Below are 24,689 nucleotides of genomic sequence, written 5' to 3' on the forward strand. Positions count from 1 at the left end.
TTAGCTTGATTTTATTACTCCATCCAGACAGATTTTCTTGTATTTCTATTTAATGATTGTGAGATTCATTCTTGATCTTGATTAACAATAATACAATTATGTTATACCATCTCTTTTATTTCATCAATTTGTACCACGATTTCAACTTCATGGACCGTTTTCATTTGGGTGGGCCCCATTCATATGTGTCGTTTTTGAAATTTATGGAGTAGTATATGACACCAGGTATCCTAAGCGTGACTGAATTCAATTTTTAGTAAATATTTTTGTCATTCAAGAAATATTGTGTTATCATAAGACCGAGGAGTACTATTTGCGATCAAAATCCAAAATATCATGTTAACACGATAATAGTTTGATTAATTTTGTATATATTAATATTTTGCTTTTGTAACCTGTCGAAAATAGTTATCCTCGGTTTTATGGCTCATTCAAATGAATATGTGTCAATATAGTACTACATTATTTTAAAATTTAGTTCATCATAAATGTACCAACATTTTAATATGACTAAAGAGTCATTTGTAATGGTAAAATATTTCTTAACTATGCGTACATAAATAGGTGGATATAAAAAAATTAGAGAAGCTAAAATCGAAAAATTTGTATTGGAGAGTGTTGAAATAAAATAAAAAATTTAATAAAAATTAAAATAATACTTCTTCTAGTATCTCTAGTTCGACATACAAATACAATGATATGTCTGTAACAAAATTAAACAAATAAAATAAGCACAGGTGTAAAAGAGACTTGGAAAAAAATAGGAAAGTCTATTCAATGGCGGCGTTCAATTTCATTAGAAAAATTAGAAAATCCTCTTCATTGAACGCCATAATGGAAGACGGATGAAGTATATTATCCATTTCATAATATGTGAATCGTAATAACTCGTGCCCATCTATTATTGGGCTGAGGCCCAACGTCAAAATACTACTCCTACGGGGTGTTCGGTTTGCAAGATTGTATCCGAGATTAATTTTGTAGTGTGTTTGGTTAATGAGATTCAATCCCACAATTCAATCCTACGTAGATAATCATGAGATAATTAGTCATAGCTAACCCCCTATGCATAAAATAGTCTCACAACTCAATCCTAAACTGTATCTTGGTATTATTTTATCGTGAAAACCGAACACCACCCTAGTTTATCCTAATAATACATGCTAACTTAATATTAAGACCATATGGTATAAATAAATATACAAACTAGGAGTATAATTTTATTTGTATTGATGAAAAATTATCACCCAACCACCAACCCCATATCATACTCACCAATTAATTACCTAAATTATGAAATATAAATAGCTATACAAACGATTTTCATTTTTTGTTATGATTTTCAGAAGGTTCCATGAACAATTTTTGTAAATTCTTCCTTTTGCAGTCTCTTTAAACTAAAATTTCTACTCGTTTTTCCTCTATATTTCCCCCAAAATGACAAATTTCGTCCCTGAAGAAGATAATAGTATAAAATAAACTAGTATTCTCCAATCTGCAGTATAAAATATGCTTTTAACTTTCTTGATTTTGTACATAGTTATTCCTCCATGTGCAAAATGGTTGTCAAGCCAAAAGTAAAAGGTTTAGAACCTTAATTTCAATGAAATGTTACCTCAAAAGGCAGTATTTTTCCCACTTTGAATGTGGAATACATTTGACTAACAACTACTGGTGGTTACGAATTTAGACAGCATATGCATATCTACAGTGTACATAGTCACCTCCACAACAATACACATTTAAATTATAATCTGATATATTTTCTTGGTGATCACTAGTTGCAGGTGATGAACTAAGTGTAACTAAACATACATAGACAAAAATCCAGCAAGAAAAGATGGCCGCTGCTGCCCCTAACGCGACGACATGTCTGCCCCCGATGAAGGCGACGTCTAACGGCATGTTCCAAGGCGACGATCCTCTGCACTATGCTCTTCCTCTTCTCATCATACAGATATGTCTGGTGCTGCTTCTCACCCGAGGCCTTGCTTATCTCCTCCGACCCCTTCGCCAGCCACGTGTCATCGCTGAAATCATTGTGAGCTTCTCTAAAATCATGTGATTAATTAATAAAAACTGATCATATCATGAGTATTAGTAACACATTGCAACTGAAGATCAGTGATTATCTATAATTAATTTTTATTTTACCTATCTTATTGATGAATTGGTATATATTATATATAGGGTGGAGTTATATTGGGGCCATCAGCATTAGGGCGAAATGAGAAATATCTACATGCAATATTTCCAGCAAGAAGCCTCACAGTTCTTGACACCTGATGGATCCGCGAATTTTTGATGTTAGCAGATGCTGGTAGAGAATGAAAACTACAACACACAGAATTTACGTGGTTCGATTTACTGAAGTAAATCTACGTCCACGGGAAGAAGGGAGGGCAAGATTGTATTGCTTGATCTGGGATTACAGCTTACAATACAGACTTGCTATATGATTTTTCTCTAGAGAGCTTAACCTTCTCATATCAGATCTAAGTTCTATTTATATCTTGGACTAAGATCGTGGCTTGCATCACCACCCTAAGTCGTGGATGTCGTGTAGGTCATGGCCTAAGATCGTGGATGTAGCGTAGGTCATGGCCTACGATCGTGGCCTGAGTTGACACCACGTGGTAGTGGGTGTGTTGGACATCCTGTATGGGTCCACTAACTCCTTGTTCGGTCGAATACTGAGACCGAACTGCTTTGGTTGCCGATCTGAGAGTAGAGCTTGATGCCGACCTGAGAGCAGAGCTTGATTGGTTGGCTTTTACCGAGCTGTAGGCTGAGGCCGAACTCTTTGGTAATGCCGAACTCATACTCCTGCTTTGGTTGCCGACCTGAGAGCAGAGCTTGATAGGTTGGCTTTTACCGAGCTGTAGGCTGAGGCCGAACTCTTTGGTAATGCCGAACTCATACTCTTCCTTGGGCTTTGGGCTGATGGGCCGTCATTGCTGTTGGGCTTGTTTAGTACGCACCCCATCACTACCCCCCCCGAAAAGCGAAGTGAATCACTTCGGCGAAGCGAGTCACTTCGGCATTCTGGAAAAGGGTACGGGGGAGGCTGAAGTCAGGGGACGTGCCCTGCGCGTGACTGCATTAAATGCGGCATTAAATGCGACAGTAAAATCCGGCCGTCGAATCCTGAAAAGGTGGGATATGAAACGGTGCGATGATTTGAAATCTTTTCCAAATCTGATAAATACCGCCTTTCTTCATCATTTGAACACCTTTGCTATTGGCTTCTTCTGCACTCTCTATCTTTTGCGTGAAAAATTTCCTTCCGCTTTCAAAAATTTCCTCAGGATTTCTTCAAACTTTCAAAGAGTAAGAACCATGTCTGCTTCTTCTTCGTCTGAGTCTGGTAGCGGTAGAAAAGGGGGTAAGGGGTCTTCTAGCCGGAAAGAATCCGGGGAGAAGACCGTAGAGTATTTTCACAGTATCTTGAGCAAGGATACTGTGATATCCCTTTACGAAAAATACTCTTTTCCTGGGGGGAAGGCGGTGGTTCCCGACGATGATCATAGGGCTAACGACCCGCCGGAGGGTTATGCCACCGTTTACGAAGCCTGCTTAGAATGCGGGCTTCGTTTCCCTCTTCCCCCACCTTTTGTAGAGCTTCTTGATTTTTTTCAACTCCCTTTAGGTCAGGTGACTCCGAATTCTTGGAGGCACTTGTCGGCTTTTGCTGCCGAACTCCGTAGGTTAGATAAGGATCTGTCTCTGCGGGCAATCCTTAATTTTTTCCAATTTAAAAGGAAGGGATCTTGGTTTTACTTGATCCCCTTACAGCCTTTTAGGGCATTCTGCAAAACCAAGTGGCCGAAATGGCAAAACCGCTTCTTTTTTTATAATAGGACAGCGGCTCCGGGCTTCCCCTGGAGAGGGCCGAAGTCCGTGATTCCTCACCCTCGGTTAGAACCATTGGCCGAGCTCGATGACGAGCTCAACAAGATTCCCATAGTTAGGAAACAATACACGGAGTCTGAGCTCGTCAAGGGCGACGTCGTGTTCGACATCTCGTCTTCGGACGAAGAGGCCGAGGGTGAGGATTTCTCTTTACCTTTATGTTCTACTGCTTTAACGAAGAAAACTAACCTTGCTTTCTTGCTTTTTGGCAGTGTTCATGCTGAACAAGGCTACCCGAAAATCTTCGGAGTCCAAGGAGCCGGAGAGGCCGAAAACCACCAGCTCGGCGTCTGATGCCGAGAGGACTCCGAAAAGGCAAAAAACCTCTTCGGATCCGAAGAAGCCGGAGTCAACTTCGGCAAAGGGGAGGGGGAAGGCCCAGAAGCCCCCGAGAGCGCCAGAGAAAGACGTGGTCTTGGCGCCTCCTTCGGAACATATCTGTGAGCCGTTTTTATGGCCCACGGACTTCGCCGAGGTGAATTCTCTTCTTGATTTTCTGGCCTTGCTTTTTTTCTGTATTTTTTGTGGTCCCTTTGTTGACTTTTTTCTTTATTCATTTTCAGAGGAACGATATGCTCTCCAAGCTCGTCGCCGTCGAACTCTCCAAAGCGTCCAATGACTATGCCGAGATGCAGAGGAAGTTGGCGGCTGCTTGTCATCGGGCCGAACAGGCTGAGGCTAACTTTGAGAAGGCCAGAGCTGCTAGGATTTCGGCCCAGGATGAAGCTCAGTTTGCCAAAAACCAGCTCGTCATCCAGCGAGAGCAGACGAAGCGGAGCGATGCTGCTGCCGTGGTTGCCCAAGGGGAGGCTCTCCGTGTTTACACGGAGAAACTCTTTTTGAGCAGCCAGTTCTCGGCCTTTGTCGGTAGTCTGGTGAGGCTAATTACCGATAAGGGCGAGCAGGGGGCCGACGTCGTGCTGCCTCTGTACAGCCGAGAGATAGCAGCTCGGCTTCAGAATCTGCCGCTCCTTGAGGAGCTCGCTTCATCCTCGGTCCTGCTTTCTGCAGACCGAGTCCGGAGTTGTCGAGCTGATCGGGACGAGAACCTGGAGGCTATCTTTGCCTCCGTGGGACCCGTTTCACCCGCTTCGACTTACAACGGAGAGGGTGAGGCCGAGCCGCTGGAGCTGGAGGCCGAAGTCGAGCGGGCCGGGCATCCGGAGAAGGAGGCCGATCAGGAGGCGGAGGCGAGGCCGGCAGGATGCGAGGCCGAGGCTGAGGTAGTTCAGGAGAAAGAAGCTGAACCAGACCAAGGAGCCGGAGACGAAGCTGGCGGAGTATGATTTCGTCTCCCTTCTCTTAGTCTAGTTTCTTCCTTGTAAAATGGCCTTGATGCCCTCCTAGTGTAAAATTTTCCTTGTGAATGAAAAATTCTCTACACTTGTCTTCGTATAGCTTTTCGTACTCGCCTTTATTCCTGTTGTATTTTACTATCTGCTCGGTACAGCTGCCGAACTAATATAGCTGCTTTGTACACAAGGAGATGGAGATACTTCACTGGAAACGGCTGTACTCTTCGGCTTTGGACGAAGCTGAGAGAAGAGCTATAGCCGATCAGACGAAGAATGACGAGCTTCTGGCTCGTTTAGTGAAGCTGGAGGCCGATATCAAGGACTTAGAGTCCGATAAGAAAGATCTGGAGGCCGAGCTGAATACGGCCATTGCTGAGAGGACTGCGTATGAGGATTACATCCGTGTGCGCGGGGGAATGACCATATCAGATGTTCAGAGTCGAGTTGACGAACTGTGGGAGGAATATCATGTACTCCGTATGAACAATGTGCTGGAGAGCCCGGCTTGCCAACAAGTTGTGACATCACTGCGGCGTTGGGCTTCTCGGTACAACATTGTTCTTTCTCGGCGCCCCTCCATAGAAAGATTCCTTCGGCATATCGCGCCAACAGATGCTCGCACTCCAGATCAAACCTCTGGTTCCCTTGTTCAAAATCCTACTCCCAGTCAACAACGAACTCCGGAACAGCCGGAAACGTCAAGACGAGAACGGGCTCAGGAGCAACCGGAATCGTCAAGGCAGGGACGGACTGAAATTCGCCGAGGAGTTGTGACTATGAGCGAGCAAGATCAGCAGATGATTATTGCAGAGACTCTTCATCGCCGAGGTGTTAGGACTTCTCGGGCTCGGGGAAGAGGCGTTGGGTCGAGGATAGCATCTCGTCGACCTGCTTATTCTTCATCTGCTCGGAACAACCGAACTCGGCTTCCAGAGGATTTTGCAGATAGGTGGCTTAACTTCAGCAACCCTGGACAGTAGAATAGTCCTTTGTAATAGCGTAACGCCATTTTGTAGGGTAGCGGAGTTGTATGCCGAACAAGATTTGAAAAATGAAATTTTGTTTTCGCTTCTAACACTGTATTTACAGCTTAGCGAAAAAATTTCATCGTACTTGTCCTCGGTCTTATGAAGTAAACTTCTTTGACCGGACTTGGTCCTTGGTCTTATGAAGTAAACTTCTTTGACCGGACTCGTCTTTGGTCTGATGAAATAAACATCTTTGACCGGACTCGTCTTTGGTCTGATGAAATAAACATCTTTGACCGGACTCGTCTTTGGTCTGATGAAATAAACATCTTTGACCGGACTCGTCTTTGGTCTGATGAAATAAACATCTTTGACCGGACTTTGTTCTTGGTCGGATGAAATAAACATCTTTGACCGGACTCGTCTTTGGTCTGATGAAATAAACATCTTTGACCGGACTCGTCTTTGGTCCGATGAAATAAACATCTTTGACCGGACTTGGTTTGTGTTCTAATTTGGCGATTTTTGTCGCCGGGATCGAACTTTCCCTTGTCCTAATTCGGCGAGTTTTATCGCGTGGATCGGACTTTCCCAGTTAACCGAAGTGGTCTTATGCAGTAAACCTCTTTGACTAGACGTGGTCGTCCCCGGTCTTATGAGGTAAACTTCTTTGACCGAACTTGGTCGTCCTAATTCGGCGAGGTTTATCGCGTGGATCGGACTTTCCCTTATTGCAGTTCGTTTCAGACGAAGTGCTTGTTAAGCTGAATTGCGGTCTTGTATCCTCCTTGGAAGCTTGGACTCACAATCGTTTGCTTATTGCAGTTCGTTTCAGACGGACTGCTTGTTAAGCTGAATTGTGGTCTTATATCCTCCTTAGAAGCTTGGACTCACAATAGTCTTTAATAATCGATCTAAAAAGGGGATCAGACTTTAAAGAACGATATACCTTGGTACCATTTGTAAGAGACGACAAGCACAGAGACAAAACACATAGAGAAAAAATGAAAAAGATGAAAGAAAAAAACTTTAAACTTTGAAAAAGGTACAAGTAAGAAACAAACAAATAAAAACATGTACCCCTATGACCGAACTAGACACAAGACAGACTGACCGGACTTTGTCTCTTACAAGTGGAACTTCTTGAGGTTGGAGACGTGCCATGTTCGGGGTACTTGTTCTCCTGACATGTGAGTCAATTTATAAGACCCTTTGCCGAGGACTTCTGACACCCGATATGGACCCTCCCATGTGGGTTCGAGTTTGCCCAGCTTTTCTGCTCGGCTTACCTCGTTGTTTCTCAAGACGAGATCTCCCACTTGAAATTGAAGCTTTTTCACCCTTTGGTTATAATACCGGGCTACTTGCTCCTTATACTTGGCTGCTTTTATGCACGCCAATTCTCTTCTTTCTTCGGCGAGATCCAGTTCTGCTCTCAGTCCGTCGTCATTCATTTCTGAGGAGAAATTCAGAGTTCGGGGACTGGGTACGCCGATCTCCACCGGAATTACGGCTTCAGTGCCGTACACCAGACTATACGGAGTTTCACCGTTGGAGGTTTTGGGCGTAGTTCGGTAGGACCATAGGACTTGAGGGAGATTTTCTACCCATTGTCCTTTGGCTTGTTCTAACCGAGCTTTTAACCCTTTCACCAGAATCCGGTTCGTTACTTCCGTTTGTCCGTTTGCTTGGGGATGGGAGACCGAAGTGAACCGCTGTTGAATGTTCAGCTCTTGGCACCAAGTCTTGAACGTCTTGTCGGTGAACTGAGTCCCATTATCCGAGATGAGGATGTGGGGTATGCCAAATCGGCACACTATGTTCTTCCAGACGAAGTCCAATGCCTTTGAGCTCGTTATCGTAGCTAATGGTTCCGCCTCCACCCACTTCGTAAAGTAGTCCACGGCAACGATAAGGAATTTCATTTGCCGAGGAGCTTGAGGAAGTGGTCCCACTATGTCTATGCCCCATTGCATGAAAGGCCAAGGGCTTTGCATAGTGTACAGATCGGTCTGCGGCATCCTTGGGACATTTGCATGAATTTGGCACTTCGTACACTTCTTGACGAGCTGCACTGCCTCTTGTACCATGGTTGGCCAATAATATCCCCATCTCAGAACTTTTTTAGCTAAAGCTCTGGCTCCGATGTGGCTACCGCACGATCCTTCATGAACTTCTCTGAGGATGTAGTCCGTCTCTTCTGGTCCTACGCACCGCAATAACGGCTGGAGGTAAGACTTTCTAAAGAGGACCCCTTCATGAAGTTCGTACCGAAGTGCTCGGCACGTGATCTTCCGAGCTTCTCTCTTATCCTCGGGCAATTGTCCTTGATCCAGATACTGCAAGATCGGCGTCATCCAGTTCGGCGAGCTGGATACTGAATGTACCTCGGCTTCATCAATGCTTCGATGCATTAATTCTTCCGCCTTTGAGCTCGGATCTGAGGCCAACTTACTTAAGGTATCTGCTCGGCTATTTTCCGCTCTAGGAATGCGGATTATCCGAAAATAGGAGAAACTTCGGCTGATGCTTCGCGCTTTGTCCAAATACTTCTTCATTCTCTCGTCACGAGCTTCACTTGTACCCAACATGTGATTTACTATGACTTGTGAATCACAATGGACTTTGAGAGATTTGACGAGCAGACTTTGCGCTAACTGGAGTCCGGCCAGGAGGGCTTCGTACTCGGCTTCATTATTAGTAGTGGGGAATAGGAAACGAAGTGAGTAGGTTACCTCGTGTCCGTCGGGAGCGACAAGTAAAATACCAGCTCCACTTCCCATCTTGTTTGAAGCTCCATCTACGAATCCGCTCCAGCAGTCCGGCGGTTCTACTTCGGATTCCAAGGGCTGTGCTAGTTCGGCATTGGCAGAATTCTTCTGTTCGGCAATAACAGGAATTGCTTGATCGAACTTCGCTTCTGCAAGAAAATCCGCCAAGGCTTGTCCCTTGATGGCTTTCCGAGGTAGATATTCAATTGTGTGCTCTCCCAACTCTATAGCCCACTTGGCGATTCTGCCTGATGCTTCTGGTTTGGTCAACACTTGCCGAAGTGGCAGATCAGTTAAGACGCATACCTTGTGAGCGTAGAAGTATGGCCGCAGTCTCCTTGCTGCATTTACTAATGCTAGAGCAATCTTTTCCAGAGGTTGATACCTGGTTTCTGGACCTCTTAATGCTCGGCTTGTAAAATAGATGGGAAGCTGCTTTAGGCCTTCTTCTCGTACAAGCACCGCGCTGATGGTTTGATCCGATGCCGCTAAGTATAAGAATAGTACTTCGGCTTCGGCTGGAGCAGAGAGAATAGGAAGCTCGGCTAGATAACTTTTGAGCTCGTCAAAGGCCCTTTTCTGCTCGGCTCCCCACTCGAACTTTGGTGCCTTTTTCAACACCTTGAAGAACGGCAGTTGCTTTTCGGCTGCTTGGGAAAGGAATCGACTCAGTGCGGCTAGACATCCGGTTAGCCTTTGCACGTCATGTATGGACTTCGGCATTGCCATGTTCTGAACGACTTGAACTTTTGAGGGGTTTGCCTTGAGTCCGTCTTTTGAAACCCAACAACCCAGAAACTTTCCCGAATCTACCAAAAAGGTACATTTTTGGGGATTAAGTTTGAGGTTGGCTTTCTTGAGCACGTTGAGAGTGGACTTGAGGTTGTGCTCGTACTCCGAGGTGCTTTTGCTCTTGACGACTATATCGTCAACATACACTTCGACCTCCTTTCCAATCAGGTGCCGAAAAAGCTTGTCTACCATCCTTTGATAAGTGGCTCCGGCATTCTTTAAACCGAATGGCATCTTTTTATAAGCGAAAATGCCGAAGTCAGTAATGAAGGCCGTTTTTGAAGCGTCAATCTCATCCATTAAAACCTGATGGTATCCTTTGTATAGATCAAGAAAACAAAAAATTTCAAAGCCTATCAGAGCTTCTACTTTTTTATCTATGTTCGGAAGGGGATAGCAATCTTTGGGACAGTGCTTATTTAGATCGGTGAAATCTATGCACATCCGCCATCCTCCTTCCTTTTTCTTGATCATGACAGGATTGGCCACCCACGAAGGATACTTCACTTCGAATAACACATCCGCCTTCAATAATTGACGGACTTCGTCATGGATGACTTGACTTCGTTCTGCCGCAAAGAGTCTTTGCTTCTGTTTTATCGGCCGGACCGAAGGATCAATATTTAAACGATGAGTGATTACCTCGGGGGGCACTCCGGTCATGTCCAACGGAGACCATGCAAAGACGTCTTTGTACTCCTTGAGGAGCTGGATGGTTTTTTCCCGAAGTAGAGGCGTTCCCGCGAAGCCGATCTTAACCGTTCTGGATGGATCGTCTTCGTACAGCTGAACTGTCATCGAATTCGGCTCCGGTATGACTTCGGTCATTGCCTCTGACTCCGGCTGCTGTGATTGCTATGCTTGGTGGTGTCGATCTGAATGCTCGGCACTTCTAAGCGCAATTTGCAGACATTCCTTTGCTCTCTTTTGGTCACCTCGGATGACCGCTATCCCTCCTTTAGTAGGGATCTTGATGGTGAGGTGATAAGTGGAGCAAATGGCCCGAACTGTGTTGAGCCAGTCTCTTCCCAGGATGACGTTGTACGGGGACCGAGCTTTCACCACGAAAAACTCAATCATCGTACTGGAGCTAGTAGGCGCTTTCCCCACCGTGATCGGAAGGCTGATAATACCTTCAGGGCGGGTGTCCTCCTGGGCGAAGCTCTTCAGGGGAAGCGGAGCCGGGCTGAGCCGAGCTGGGTCCACTTCTAGTTTGTCGAAGCACTCTTTAAAAAGAATGCTGACTGACGCTCCTGTATCCACAAACACCCTGTGGATCAGTTTGTTTGCCACTCCGGCTTGGATGACAATGGCGTCTTGGTGAGGAGAGATGGCCGGGACGGGATCAGCATCCGAGAACGTAATCACTTCGTCCTGCTTCAGCCTTTTATGCGTTGGCTCCTCTCGATTGGAGCCCCTGCGCTCTGACTTCAGGGACGACTTGGTCTTCCCGGCAGGGAGAGCGTCAATAGTCAGGATTACTCCATCATATTGCGGCTCGTCATCGTCTTCGGGATCCGGCTGCCTTTTCGGATCCTGAGGAGCGCAGTTCGCCCCTCTCTGCTTCTTATTCTTCTTTGACTGCTTGCTTTGGTATTTTTTCAATGTCCCTGCCCTCACAAGAACATCGATACCTGCAGCCAAGTTTCTGCACTCCTCGGTATCGTGACCGTGGTCTTGATGGTAGGAGCAGTAGTTATCCTGGGGTCGGCGCGCGGCTGATTTCGTCATCCGCTTTGGCTTTTCGAACAGGTCAGAGTGCAGTTCGAAAATTTCCGCTCTCGGCTTGTTCAGCGGTACGAACTGAGCGGGCGGCTTCTCGGGATTGAGACGGGGTCCCAATCTGTCTTGCACCGGAGTCCTTTGAATCCTTTCAAAAGGAGTTCGGCGAGGATGTCCCTGATCGCCAAAAGGAGTCCGACGAGGATGTCCCTGATCGCTATGATCGGGCTTCCTCCTGTCTCCTCGGGACGATGAGCTGTCTAACGACCGTTTGCGACGGTCTGCCTCATCGGCCCGGGAGTACTGGTCCGCAATGTCCCACATTTCCTGAGCTGTCTGCGGACCGCACTCAACGAGCTTCCTGTAGAGAGCTCCGGGCAGGATTCCATTTTGGAATGCCGAGATGACAAGCAGATCGTTGAGATCGTCCACTTGCAGGCATTCCTTGTGGAATCTTGTCATAAAGTCGCTGATTTTTTCGTCGCGACCTTGACGAATGGAAAGCAGCTGAGCCGAAGTGATTCGGGCTTCCGCTTTCTGAAAGAACCTCCTGTGGAAGGCATCCATTAGATCTCGGTAAGATCTGATGCTGCCCTGGGGGAGGCTATCGAACCACCTTCTCGCGTTCCCGATGAGCAGCTCGGGAAATAGCTTGCACATGTGGACCTCGTTGAGACCCTGGTTCGCCATGTTATATTGATAGCGCCCCAAGAAATCGTGAGGGTCCACGAGCCCGTCGTAAGTCATCGACGGAGTTCGGTAGTTCTGTGGTAGGGGAGTTCGGGTGATGTCGTCCGAGAACGGAGTCTTCAGTGCTCCGTACACGGCGAATCCGATATCTCGTCGGTATGGAGGAGATTGAGTTCTCCTGTGATTCCGGTACCGAGGAGGAACAGGAATATGTCGGGGTTGAGGATTCTTCTTCCTGGAAGACACGGCACTACTGCGGTAGTGACTTTCATGTCTGGATGAAGAAGGAGAATCCTCCGTTTTCGTCTTCGGCTCTTGGCTCTTTTGCAGGAAGGCTAAGAACTCATCCTGCTTCTCAGCCAAGAACAGCTTGACAGCCTCATTCAGATCAGGCTGCTGGGAAGACTCAGTGGGACGATTTTTGGAGCGGCCTGTTCCTTCGCCATGAGAACTGGTGGTGGATTTATCCCTAGGCTGTTTTCCAGACCTATGGGATGGATTGGCTTCCTCCGGGTTCTCACGGGCAGGAATGCGGGTATTCTGCGATCTGGTATGCATTTTTTGGGTGGAAAAAATGGATCAAAAATTCGCTTTATCACAAATTTTGTTCTTCGTTTCCCACAGTCGGCGCCAGTGATGGATCCGCGAATTTTTGATGTTAGCAGATGCTGGTAGAGAATGAAAACTACAACACACAGAATTTACGTGGTTCGATTTACTGAAGTAAATCTACGTCCACGGGAAGAAGGGAGGGCAAGATTGTATTGCTTGATCTGGGATTACAGCTTACAATACAGACTTGCTATATGATTTTTCTCTAGAGAGCTTAACCTTCTCATATCAGATCTAAGTTCTATTTATATCTTGGACTAAGATCGTGGCTTGCATCACCACCCTAAGTCGTGGATGTCGTGTAGGTCATGGCCTAAGATCGTGGATGTAGCGTAGGTCATGGCCTACGATCGTGGCCTGAGTTGACACCACGTGGTAGTGGGTGTGTTGGACATCCTGTATGGGTCCACTAACTCCTTGTTCGGTCGAATACTGAGACCGAACTGCTTTGGTTGCCGATCTGAGAGTAGAGCTTGATGCCGACCTGAGAGCAGAGCTTGATTGGTTGGCTTTTACCGAGCTGTAGGCTGAGGCCGAACTCTTTGGTAATGCCGAACTCATACTCCTGCTTTGGTTGCCGACCTGAGAGCAGAGCTTGATAGGTTGGCTTTTACCGAGCTGTAGGCTGAGGCCGAACTCTTTGGTAATGCCGAACTCATACTCTTCCTTGGGCTTTGGGCTGATGGGCCGTCATTGCTGTTGGGCTTGTTTAGTACGCACCCCATCAACACCAATAGCCAATCTTGGACTTCTATTTTTCTTATTTCTGGTTGGGCTCGAGTTTGATCCGAAATCACTAAAACGAACCGGGAAGAAAGCTCTGAGCATCGCTCTCGCGGGAATCACCCTTCCGCGGACGCCAAGCCGGCCCCGTTTCTCGTGTTCATGGGAGTCGCCCTCTCCATCACCGCCTTCCCCGTGCTCGCGCGCATCTTAGCCGAGCTGAAGCTCCTGACCACCGACGTCGGCCGCATGGCCATGTCAGCAGCGGCTGTCAACGATGTGGCTGCTTGGGTTTTGCTCGCTTTGGCCATCGCCTTATCCGGCACCGGCCACTCCCCTCTCGTCTCTGTTTGGGTCTTCCTCTGCGGGTTCGGGTTTGTGTTCGTTTGCATCCTGGTGGCACCACCGGTTTTCAAATGGATGGCGAGGCGCTGCCCGGAGGGCGAGCAGGTTGACGAGATCTACATATGTGCGACGCTCGCGGCTGTGTTGGCTGCGTCGTTGGTTACCGACACGATCGGGATCCATGCGTTGTTCGGAGCCTTTGTTGTTGGTGTTCTGGTGCCTAAAGAAGGTCCCTTTGCAGGGGCTCTGGTGGAGAAGGTTGAGGATTTGGTTTCGGGTATGTTCTTGCCACTCTACTTCGTGTCGAGTGGGCTCAAGACGAATGAGGCAACGATCCAAGGTGGGCAGTCGTGGGGCCTTCTGGCTCTCGTGATCACGACTGCGTGCACCGGGAAGATACTTGGCACGGTCGTGGCGTCTATGATGTGCAAGGTCTCGTTTTCGGAGTCGTTCACTCTTGGTTTCTTGATGAACACGAAAGGGCTGGTCGAGCTCATCGTGCTCAACATAGGGAAAGACCGAGGCGTTTTAAACGACCAAGCTTTCGCTATCATGGTGTTGATGGCGTTGTTCACGACGTTTATAACTACCCCGGTGGTTATAGGCTAGCGATATACAAGCCGGCTCGGATGGCGACAACCGAGTACAAGCACCGGACCATACAGAGGAAGGAGACTAGCACCCAGCTTCGGATCCTAGCCTGCTTCCAAAGCAGCCGGACGGTTCCTACACTGATCAACCTCATGGAGATATCGCGTGGGACGGGGAGGAGTGGTCGCCTCCGCGTCTACGCAATGCACCTCATGGAGCTGTCTGAGAGATCCTCTGTAATTCTAATGGTTCACAAGGTTAAAAACAATGGCATCCCCTTCTTCAACAAGGAGAAGGCCCCGGATTCGACGCAGGTCGTCGTCGCGTTCGAGGCCTTCCACCAGCTCAGTCACGTCTCGATCTCACCGGCCACAGAGATCTCGCCGATGATGACCATGCACCAGGACATATGCACGTCCACGGAGGCGAAGCGCGCCTCCGTGATCGTGCTCCCCTTCCACAAGCACGTGAGGCTCGACGGGCATTTGGAGACGACGCGCGAGGAGATGCGACACGTCAACCGGCGGGTCCTCGAGTGCGCGCCCTGCTCGGTTGCGATCCTCATCGATCGCGGCCTGGGCGGGACTGCGCATGTCCCTGCGAGCAACGTGGACTACACGATTACTGCATTCTTCTTCGGGGGGCCCGACGACCGCGAGGCGGTCGCGTACGGGGCTCTCATGGCAGAGCACCCCGGGATCAGGATGAACGCTGTGCGAGTACACGTCGACCCAAAGGTCGCTGGGGGCACGGTTAAGGTGGATGTGGGCGGCGAAGAAGACGGCGATGCAGAGGCGAGGTCCGCCGACGAGGATTTCATAGCGGATTTCAAGGATAAGGTGCCGAGGGACGGGTCGATCAAGTTCGAGGACACGGTGGTGAAGGATGCGGCGGAGGCGGTGGAGGTGATCAAGGCGCACAAGAGCTGTAATTTGTTTTTGGTGGGGAGGATTTCGGAGGGCGAGCTGGCTGCGGCGCTCAAGCAGAAGAGGGAATGCCCGGAGCTTGGACCGGTTGGGAATTTGCTGATTTCACCGGAAATTTCGACGACGGCATCAGTGCTGGTGGTGCAGCAGTACCGAAGCAAGTTAACAGGACCTTCGCTGACGTCTTTGAAAGAAGAAGATGATGATGCGTCAAAGAATGCTGATGACTATGATACTGAGTGAACTGAAACTGTTTGATCTGAGAGTCACAGACAAGATTCTAAATAAGCAGAAGCAGAAGCAGAAGCAGAAGCAGAATGTCTTGTTTAGAAGTTCACTACAGCTAGCTGTTTTTTTAAATTAATGCAATCTTATTTTTCATGTAAAAATCTTTCCAGGTTTATTAAGTTCTTCATGATCAAAAACAGTTTGCAGATACCACATATATACTCTCTAATTTTCATTTTTATGAAAGTCTAATAAAATAGTTAAGGCAATATTTGGACGTACAATGCATCTATAATGATCAAAACTTATCAATAAAATTTAGTAATCTTTGTTAAGAATATTAGTATTTTGTCCCACGTCGGTGATGTGACATAGCCTAGCTTAGACCATCCACAACGCGTCTCGCGCCGGGCTCGCGTCTCGTCTCGGAGAGACGAGACCCCCGCGAGACGCATTGCAGCGGCCGTCTCGTCTCCAGCTCGCGACCGGCTCGTCGCGTAGCTCGTCTCGAGACACGTGGCACGTCCCCATGCGTGCGTGACGCCCACTCGCTGGCCCGCGAGTGGGCGTCGTCACTGATGACGCAATAATTCATTTTTTTTTAAAAAAAAATCGATTTTTAATAAAAAAATTTTTTTTTTTTTTTTCAAACGGTAATATTACCGTTAAATATTTATTTTCATTTTTTAAATTTTTAATTTTTTTACTCTATAAATAATTCTATTCCATACTCATTTCAAACACAAACATCTACCCGAAGTGGCCGACCTTCATGAAGACGTGCGGCAGGCCAGCGAACCCAAAGCAGGCTCTTTTTGCGCAGAAGCAGGAGGCTGCGCGCAAGGATGTGGAGAGGGCGTTCGGGGTTCTCCAAGCGCGCTTCAACATCATCAAAGCCCCGGCTCGTTCGTGGTTCATGGAGAGCATGGTCGACATCATGTATACGTGCATAATCTTGCACAACATGATTGTCCGAGACGAAGGACCCGATGCCGGAAATTGGTTCGACCCCGAATCCCCCGGAAGCTCAACTGCAAGTAGTCCGCCGCGAAGTGGAGCGCATCCATCTATACAAGAACGGTTGGCTATTCGGGCAAGGACACGCGACTCTAGCGCCCACACCCAACTCCAAGAGGATCTAATTGAGCACATTTGGGAAAACTTTGGCGGAGAATATTAAATTATGTCATTTTTATTTTTTTTGAATTTTAATTATGTCTTCGCTTTTTTAATGTTAAGTTGTAATATTGTTTTAATTTTAATAAAGTGTGTTTGTTTAAATTGAATTGGGTTTTAAAAAAATTATAAATTAAATTGAATGAATAGTAATTAAGAGACGGTATAGAGACGGTTAAGAGACGGAGCGTTGCAGCCTCCGTCTCTTAGTTAAGAGATGGAGGAAAAAAGGACAGTGGGGCCCTCAAATAGTGCTCAAATAGTAGTTAAGAGACGGTTTAAGAGACGGTATAGAGACAGCGTTGTGGATGGCCTTAGTCTCTTTTACTATATATATGTGGGTTGTGTTAGTAATAAGATACACCAAATATACTACTATTTTCTCTACTATGTCTATTTACTTTTCCGCTTATATGTATATTTTACTGTTCTACATGGTATCAGAGCGGATTCGAATCCGTCTCTAGAAAATTAGGGTTTCCAAAAAAAAAAGAACTAAATTAGGGTTTCTGCCGCTGCCCGCTCTACTATCCCCACTCTACTCTTCCGTCGCTACTCTACTCTACTTGAAATTATGTTTTGTTCTGCTCTAGTGCGTTATTATGCCCAAATTTGGGTTTCTACCACTACTATATTGCACAACTGCTCTTCTCTGACGTTGTTGCATTCTGCACTATTATGGTTCTGCTATACCACTCTTTCCGAAATTACAGTTCTGCTATGCTCTACTCCGCTACTCTGCCCAAACTAGGGTTTTTACGTTGCTGCATTCTGCGCTATCATTTGCATGCTGTTCAACTCCTTCTCCGTTGTTCTGCGCGGTATTATCTATCTGCGCTCTTACTTGCTTTTTATCTAACTGCGCTCTTGTCAGCAGTTATTATTCTACTCCTACAGTTTTCCTCCTACTACAGTTGCTACTACGCTACAACTGTCGCTACTACGCTGCATCTACTACTTCCGCTCTACAGTTGCTACTCTGCTGCAACGTCAATGCCTGCATCTGCTACTTCTGCTACAGTTGCAACAACTGTCCTACGGTTGCTACTCTGCTACTGCTGATACTACTACCTGCATCTGCTACATTGCAACTACCGTCCAGCTGCTACTCTGCTACAGCTGACACTAACTACCATGCATCTTCTACTCTGCTACAGTTGCTACTACTGCTCTGCATCTGTTACTACTGCCCTATAGCTGCTACTCTGCTACAACTACTACTATTCTGCCTTGCAGCTCTACTTATGCAACAGCTGCAACTACTACTACCCTATAGTTTCAGCTACTACTATTGTTGCCGATGTTTGAGGAAAATTTTTTGAGAACTTTGTACCAAGCTGGCCAATATAGATGTTCCAGCTTGAGGGGGAGTGTTAAGAATATTAGTATTTTGTCCCACATTGATGATGTGACATAGCTTAGCTTAGTCTCTTGTACTATATATATGTGGACTGTGTTGAGTAATAAAATACACCAAATACACTACTAATTTCTCTACTATGTCTATTTACTTTTCCGCTTATATCTATATTTTACTGTTCTACAATCTCAATAAGCTTAAGTCAAAACAAAGATATCGCAACTCAACAATACTAGCACTGATTTGCTAAAAAACATAATTCACACAGAAAAAATACTGATAATTAATTAGTCAGACGTCTCATCTGCTTCATCTTCTATCCTAAGGGAATCAAGGGAGTCTCCGCTCAGCTGGGCCCGATACTGCTGCACCACCACCACCGACGAAACTGTCGAAAACTCTGACGAAATCAGCAAGTTCCCGACTGGTCCTAGCTCAAGACACTCGTTGTTGTTCTTAAGAGCCAGAGCCAGTTGCCCCTCCGGCATTCTTCCAACCACAAACAGATTGCAACGGTCGTGCACGCGCATAGCCTCCACCGTCTCTGCTGCGTTCCTCACCACCACCTCTTGCAATCTAATGGACCCATTCTTCGCCATTTTTTCCTTCAGATCCACAAGAAAATCCTCATCCTTCGATCTAGCCTCTGGCGAGCCATCTACGTCCACCTGGATGCTCTCTCCGGCCACGGAGGGGTCCATGAGGAAACGAACAACATCGAAACTTATCCCGGGGTGCTCTGCCATGAGTGCCCCGTAGGATAGAGCCTCGCGATCATCAGGGCCCCCAAAAAAGAATGACACGACCGTGTAGTCAACATTGCTCGCGGCCACGTAAGCCGTTCCACCCAGCCCCCTGTCAACGAAGATTGCGACCGAGCAAGGAGCATGTTCGAGAACACTCTGGTTCACCTGCCTAAAACCAGACCGGGTCGTCTCGAGCCGCCCGTCCAGCCGCTGGTGCTTGTGGAATGGGAGCACTATCATCGCCGCCTTCTTCCTGGCGGCGCCGTTGCAGATGTCGACATGCATGCTCGACATGGCTGAGATAGCTGTTGCCGGCCGGACCGAGACCTGGCTGAGCTGCTCAAACGCCTCAAAGGCGACCACAATGTGGTTCGGGTCAGACTGGCGACGGTTCCGGTTCCAAAACGGCATCCCGTTGTTCCTAGCCTTGTGCGCCATCACAATCGCGGAGGATCTCTCTGAAAGCTCCATCATATGCATCGCATAAACACGAAGCCCCTGCCGGTTCGCCGTGCCACGCGATGCCTCCATGAGGTTGATCAACGACGCTATGTTTCTTGTGCTGTTGAAACAGACGAGCAGACGAAGCTGCGAGTTCGACTCCGTCTCCTTCCTCTGTATGCTCCTCCGCTTGTACTCGGATGTTGCCATCTGAGCAGGCTTGTATATCGTCACGACAATCGGTGTCGTCATGAACGTCGTGACCAACGCCATTAACACCATGATCGCAAAGGTTTGATCATTCAAAACACCTCTGTCCTTCCCAATGTTTAACACGATCAGCTCCACTAGACCTTTAGTGTTCATCAAGAAACCAAGAGTTACTGCCTCTTTGCAAGGGATCTTGCAGAAGAGTGAGACGATAACAGTGCCAATAATCTTTCCCGAGCATGCCGTGAATATGACCAACATGAGAAGGCCCCACGAACTAGCCCCCTGAATGGTTGCCACATTCGTCTTCAAACCACTAGACACGAAATACAGAGGGAGGAACAGCCCGGAGACGAGATCCTCGACCTTTTCCACAAGATCACCAGTGAAGGGCCCATGTTTAGGCACAAGAACTCCGAGGACAAACGCCCCGAAAAGTGCATGGATTCCAATAGCATCGGTCACAAATCCAGCAGCCAAAACAGCAGCCAATGTAGCACATATGTACATCTCATCAACCTGCTGCCCCTCAGGGCAGCGTTGCGACATCCATCTAAAAATCGGGGGCGTTACAAATATGCATATGATTATAAAACCCGAACCACAGATGAACACCCACAGCGCGACCAGGGGAGAATGGTCTGTGCCTGATAAGGCGATGGCTAAAGCAAGTAAAACCCAAGCTGCCACGTCGTTGACAGCAGCAGCAGACATGGCCATACGGCCAACATCGGTGGTTAGCAGCTTCAGCTCGGCCAGGATGCGAGCCAGCACTGGGAAGGCGGTGATAGAGAGGGCAACTCCCATGAATACTAGAAACGGGGCCTGGCTTACATCTGTGGAGATGGTGGCCCTGAACACAAATGATGTGCCGATGCCTAGAGCAAATGGTAGAGTGATTCCTGCTAGGGCAATGTTTAGGGCGGCTTTGCCGGTCCTCCGGAGAGTTGCTGGGTCGATTTCGAGGCCAACGAGGAAGAGAAAGAAGAGGAGGCCGAGATTGGCAATCGTATCCAAAACTGTGAGGCTCCTTGCTGGGAAAATGGTGTGGAGATACTTCAGATTCCGGCCTAAAACTGACGGACCTAAGATGATTCCACCCTGTTAAAATCATACCCAATTTGCATTAGTTTTGCCAAATATTTACCATTATTTCAGTGTATCAACAACAGCAAGGTAGCATACATGTCTATTCATTTATCCAAGTTTCAATTAGAACATATAAATCACCACACAAGTGATGAAGAATATAATATATGTCAAGCTATAAAGATCAGTTTCCAAAGTGGATATTATTTGCTCTTTTAGAGAGATCAGAAAACAGATCTCTATTGTTTCCATGTACCATGATTCTAGCTTTATTTTAGTTTGACATAGACAGATGTATTATGACTAGATCAATATTCCGATTAGAAAGCAGATTGTGAAGAAAAGAAAATTGATTTAATTCTGATAGTCTGAAATCAAGATTTTTCTTGGAAGTTTGGAACCTATGGTTTAAACAAAATGGCACATCTAAAAAGTTCACATGTAACTACTTGTCTACTTCTAATTAGATGGGACCAAAGGCAATGGTGCAAATGAAACATTCTTGAGCACTAAACTCAACATACAAAAGCAACGGTTGTGAGCTAATGATATGACAAAAGGTACTAAAAGTAAAGGTATTCCTTAAAAGGTAACAAAAAGAATGCTAAAACACACACACTAGAAATCATATGATCATTGCAACAAAAAAAAGGCAAGAACACTCACAATAATCTCAGCAACGACACGTGGTTGTCTCAACGGCCTGAGGAGATAGGCGAGCACTCGAGTGAGTATGACCACGAGGCATATCTGCACGATCAACAGAGGAAGCGCAAATTGGAGAGGATCGTCTCCTTGGAATACTCCATTAGACGTCGCTTTCATTGGTGCTGGACATTTTACTGTTCCATTCAATGCCATTTTTTCTCAAACAACTTATTTTTGTAGCAATTCCTGCACTTCAATTTGCTGCATCAAAACTACACAAGTCATCACACTTTAAATCACCAAGAACTTACACTAAAAACAAAATAATTATACTCCTATGAAGACTTATCATGCGAGAGTTGCAATCAACTTCTTGTTAGTTGACTTTCATACAGTTTCTTATAAAAGCCTAAATTATTGTCCCAAGCTATTGTTTTTTTCTACATCACGTGCACTGAAAAATAAAACTTACTGTAATAAATATAATTAAAAAACACCCTATGGATTAAAAGATTCCACTGAATTTATGAAAACCATCCAAATTGAGCTGTCTTGCGATAATATTTTCGTCGATATGTAACCAAAAAGAGAAGCAAATGAATAAAATTATTCAATATTAAAAAAATCTAATTCATAAAAATCATTAAATTAATGTAGATTGATTTCGAGCGCAGGCTGCCAAGGGTTTAGGGGTTTAAACACCACGATGAAGATTGGAGGTAAATGTATAGAAATTGAGCTCGATTAATTTATAGGAAAACATAAATTAAAAATTCATAATCTCTGCATCAATCTCTACGTGACGGAGCCGATTAGAATTACGAATCCAAGATAGTTACCATTCCGATAAAATCTGAGATAATTTTAGATATTAGAAACTGCGAAATCTGCTAATTCGTCGATACAATTTTTTAGGGAAAACGACGAAATTGACTCATCACATAATGCCGCTAAACCGAAGAGTTTACCAATGTATAATCGTATCTATATCGGATTCAGTTGAAAGCAGTCGATAAACAAACACAGAAAGTGAGAAAACAAACCTGAATTTTGAAGATGATTGAACTTCGAACTTGCCTCGTCGAAGAGAGAGAACGATTGAAATTACAGAAAGAGTTTTATACTTCTGACTTCTGAGTTTACATAAACTCCCAAGTCCCAAGTCAACTATTTATTGAGACTTTCTAAAAATACGAATCCCAATAAATAGATTTATTATAGTAGTATAAAATTGAATGCACCCTCTGCAATGGCGGACTTCCGCGCGGATGTCAGACCGGCGTGCTCGACGTCCACGCGGGACGTCCGCTATTGTGCAACTGTTCAGCGGATACGGACGTCCGAAACGGACACCGCATGTCCGCGCCTTTCCGCTGACGTTCGTCGGGACGTCCGCCATTGCGTTGACTCCCACAGACGTCGGCGCGGAATTCCCGATTTTTGCATTTTTTTTTTGAAAAAATTCTATAAATACGTCTCGTTGCATTTCATTTCATTCGGACCACTTATTTTAACAAGTTTCTCTCTTTCTAAATTTCTTTTATATTTGCGTAATGTCTGGTAGTGGTAGTGGTGATGGTTGATGGAGTTTTTAATTGTTGAAATGTATTTTTTTTTTAATTTTAGTGAAATGTACTTTTCTTTTTTTTAATTAATGAATTTTTTATTCGTTTTGATTTTTTCTTCCGTAAATTGCTTAATTCTGTAAATTGTTAAATTGGTGAATTTGTGATTTTTTTCATATGGGAAGTCCGTCGGGATGTCCGCCACTGTGCAGTGGGATGTTCGTATGACGTGGCATCCGCAGTGGGAAGTTCGTATGATGTGGCAGGAGGTGTTTTTAAGATATCCGCGGGAATGTCCACCGGGACATCCGCACCACTGCGGATGCCCAATTTAAATTAAAAAAAATTAGAAACAGCATCATAGATTTGATTTAAAGTTGTACTATTATTATTTCTGCCCCACATTTAATTGATGCGTTTTTTAGTCACAAAAGTTAAGAAAATTATATTTGGTGAATTAAATGCAAATAAAATAAAATAGGATAAAGATTAAGTAAAATAAAATCAAATAAGTAATTTAAATGAAGATAAAAATAAAATAAAATAAAAATAAAGTAAGACAGAGTAAAGGAAGAGAAAAAAATAAAGTAAGCTATATTAAATATTATTTCTGTTTTGATTATTTGTCATAAATAAAAATGACTCAAAACATTCTTAAAAGGAAGTGGTTTGCAAATAAAAAAGAAATCTTTTGTTTAGTGTATTTTTATAAATAGTAGTAGTAAAAATCATATTTTTATGACTTTACCAACATTTCAAGTAAAATGATCAATCAATTTATATTAATTATTTCATAATGTATATTTATTCAGATATTATATTGATTATTTCAATTTTCGAGGGCACACGTAAATGAGAAACACATATTTCTATTTAATTTATTTTAAATGGATAATAGATAGTACTAGTATAATACTACTTCAAGTTTTATACTACTAGATTAAAATTGAGAATGTTTTATGCAAATTTATGAATTTGAGCTTTTGTAATTTGCACTTTTGAATTATATACGCAATTTTTTTGTGTTAGTTATTAAACACTAATAGCGATAGTTGTCTCTAAAAGCCAACATAAGCTAGCATATTTAATCTTAATGTTCTTACGAGATGAACGTCATAAAAGAAAATAAAATGCACTTTGTTGATGCAAGTAACACCTATCAGATTTGTTAATCTCTCCCAAAATAGGTAGTCTTATATCCATGTATATTTAGAAGTCTTTTCTTTTTAATATATTTTGATTCTGATTTTGATTTTGATTCTGATTCTGATTCTGATTCTGATTCAGTCGTATCGGTGTCTGTATCCACTTTAAATATAGGAACCAATTGGGCTCTGGAACTACATGGCTTACATTAACATTAATTGAAGTTAGTGGTCTATGCGGTCTGTTATATAGCAGTAATCCCTCCGCCCCATAATAAATGACACACTTAGGAATTTGCACAGAATTTTAGGTGATGTTGTTTTGTGTGTTAGGTGGAGAGATAAAATATTATATTTATATTAATGTGGGAGAGAGCTTTTTTCAAAAAAGGAAATGTAATATCTTTTGTGTGACAAACTAAAAAGGAAAGTGTGACATCTATTATGAGACAGAGAGAGTACTAATTATTGTCAAAACTTTAATAAATTTAAGAGAATATTGTAAAAGCACTATATTGTAAACCTTTATACTAATTCAGGCCCATTTCCCTAAACTAACTCAGGCCCATTTCCCAAAGGTAAGTCCAACAATAAAATAAAAAAATGATCAAGAACTAATAAAATTATTGCAATTTTGTGCTTTTGAATAGTTAAAAGCGTGTGACGACGCCGTTCAACATGGGAAAACCCATACCAAAGGAATAAACAATGATAAAATAATCTAAAGAGGAAAT

The 24,689-nt window shown here is 44.9% G+C and overlaps 1 protein-coding gene and 1 pseudogene across 2 annotated transcripts; one reads left to right on the forward strand and one right to left on the reverse strand.

The window, feature by feature from the left end:
• The first annotated feature begins 1,840 nt into the window (after window positions 1–1,840).
• Window positions 1,841–15,590, forward strand: LOC121784466 (annotated as a pseudogene).
• A 2,624-nt stretch (window positions 15,591–18,214) lies between these two features.
• Window positions 18,215–22,408, reverse strand: LOC121784552 (cation/H(+) antiporter 18-like). Of its 2 annotated transcripts, none has more exons than XM_042182713.1 (3): window positions 22,289–22,408; window positions 21,264–21,506; window positions 18,215–20,609 (listed from the first exon to the last, which is right to left on the reverse strand). In XM_042182713.1, exons 2-3 carry the CDS (start codon window positions 21,456–21,458, stop codon window positions 18,399–18,401), a joined length of 2,406 nt encoding a protein of 801 aa, XP_042038647.1. In that variant the 5' UTR covers window positions 21,459–21,506; window positions 22,289–22,408; the 3' UTR covers window positions 18,215–18,398. The 2 variants fall into 2 exon arrangements, with proteins under 2 accessions (XP_042038647.1, XP_042038648.1); XM_042182714.1 differs by having other exon boundaries at window positions 21,264–21,517; window positions 22,289–22,367.
• Window positions 22,409–24,689: the final 2,281 nt, after the last annotated feature.

This window comes from Salvia splendens, chromosome 21 (assembly GCF_004379255.2).
Source record: "Salvia splendens isolate huo1 chromosome 21, SspV2, whole genome shotgun sequence".
Taxonomy (NCBI): Eukaryota; Viridiplantae; Streptophyta; class Magnoliopsida; order Lamiales; family Lamiaceae; genus Salvia; species Salvia splendens.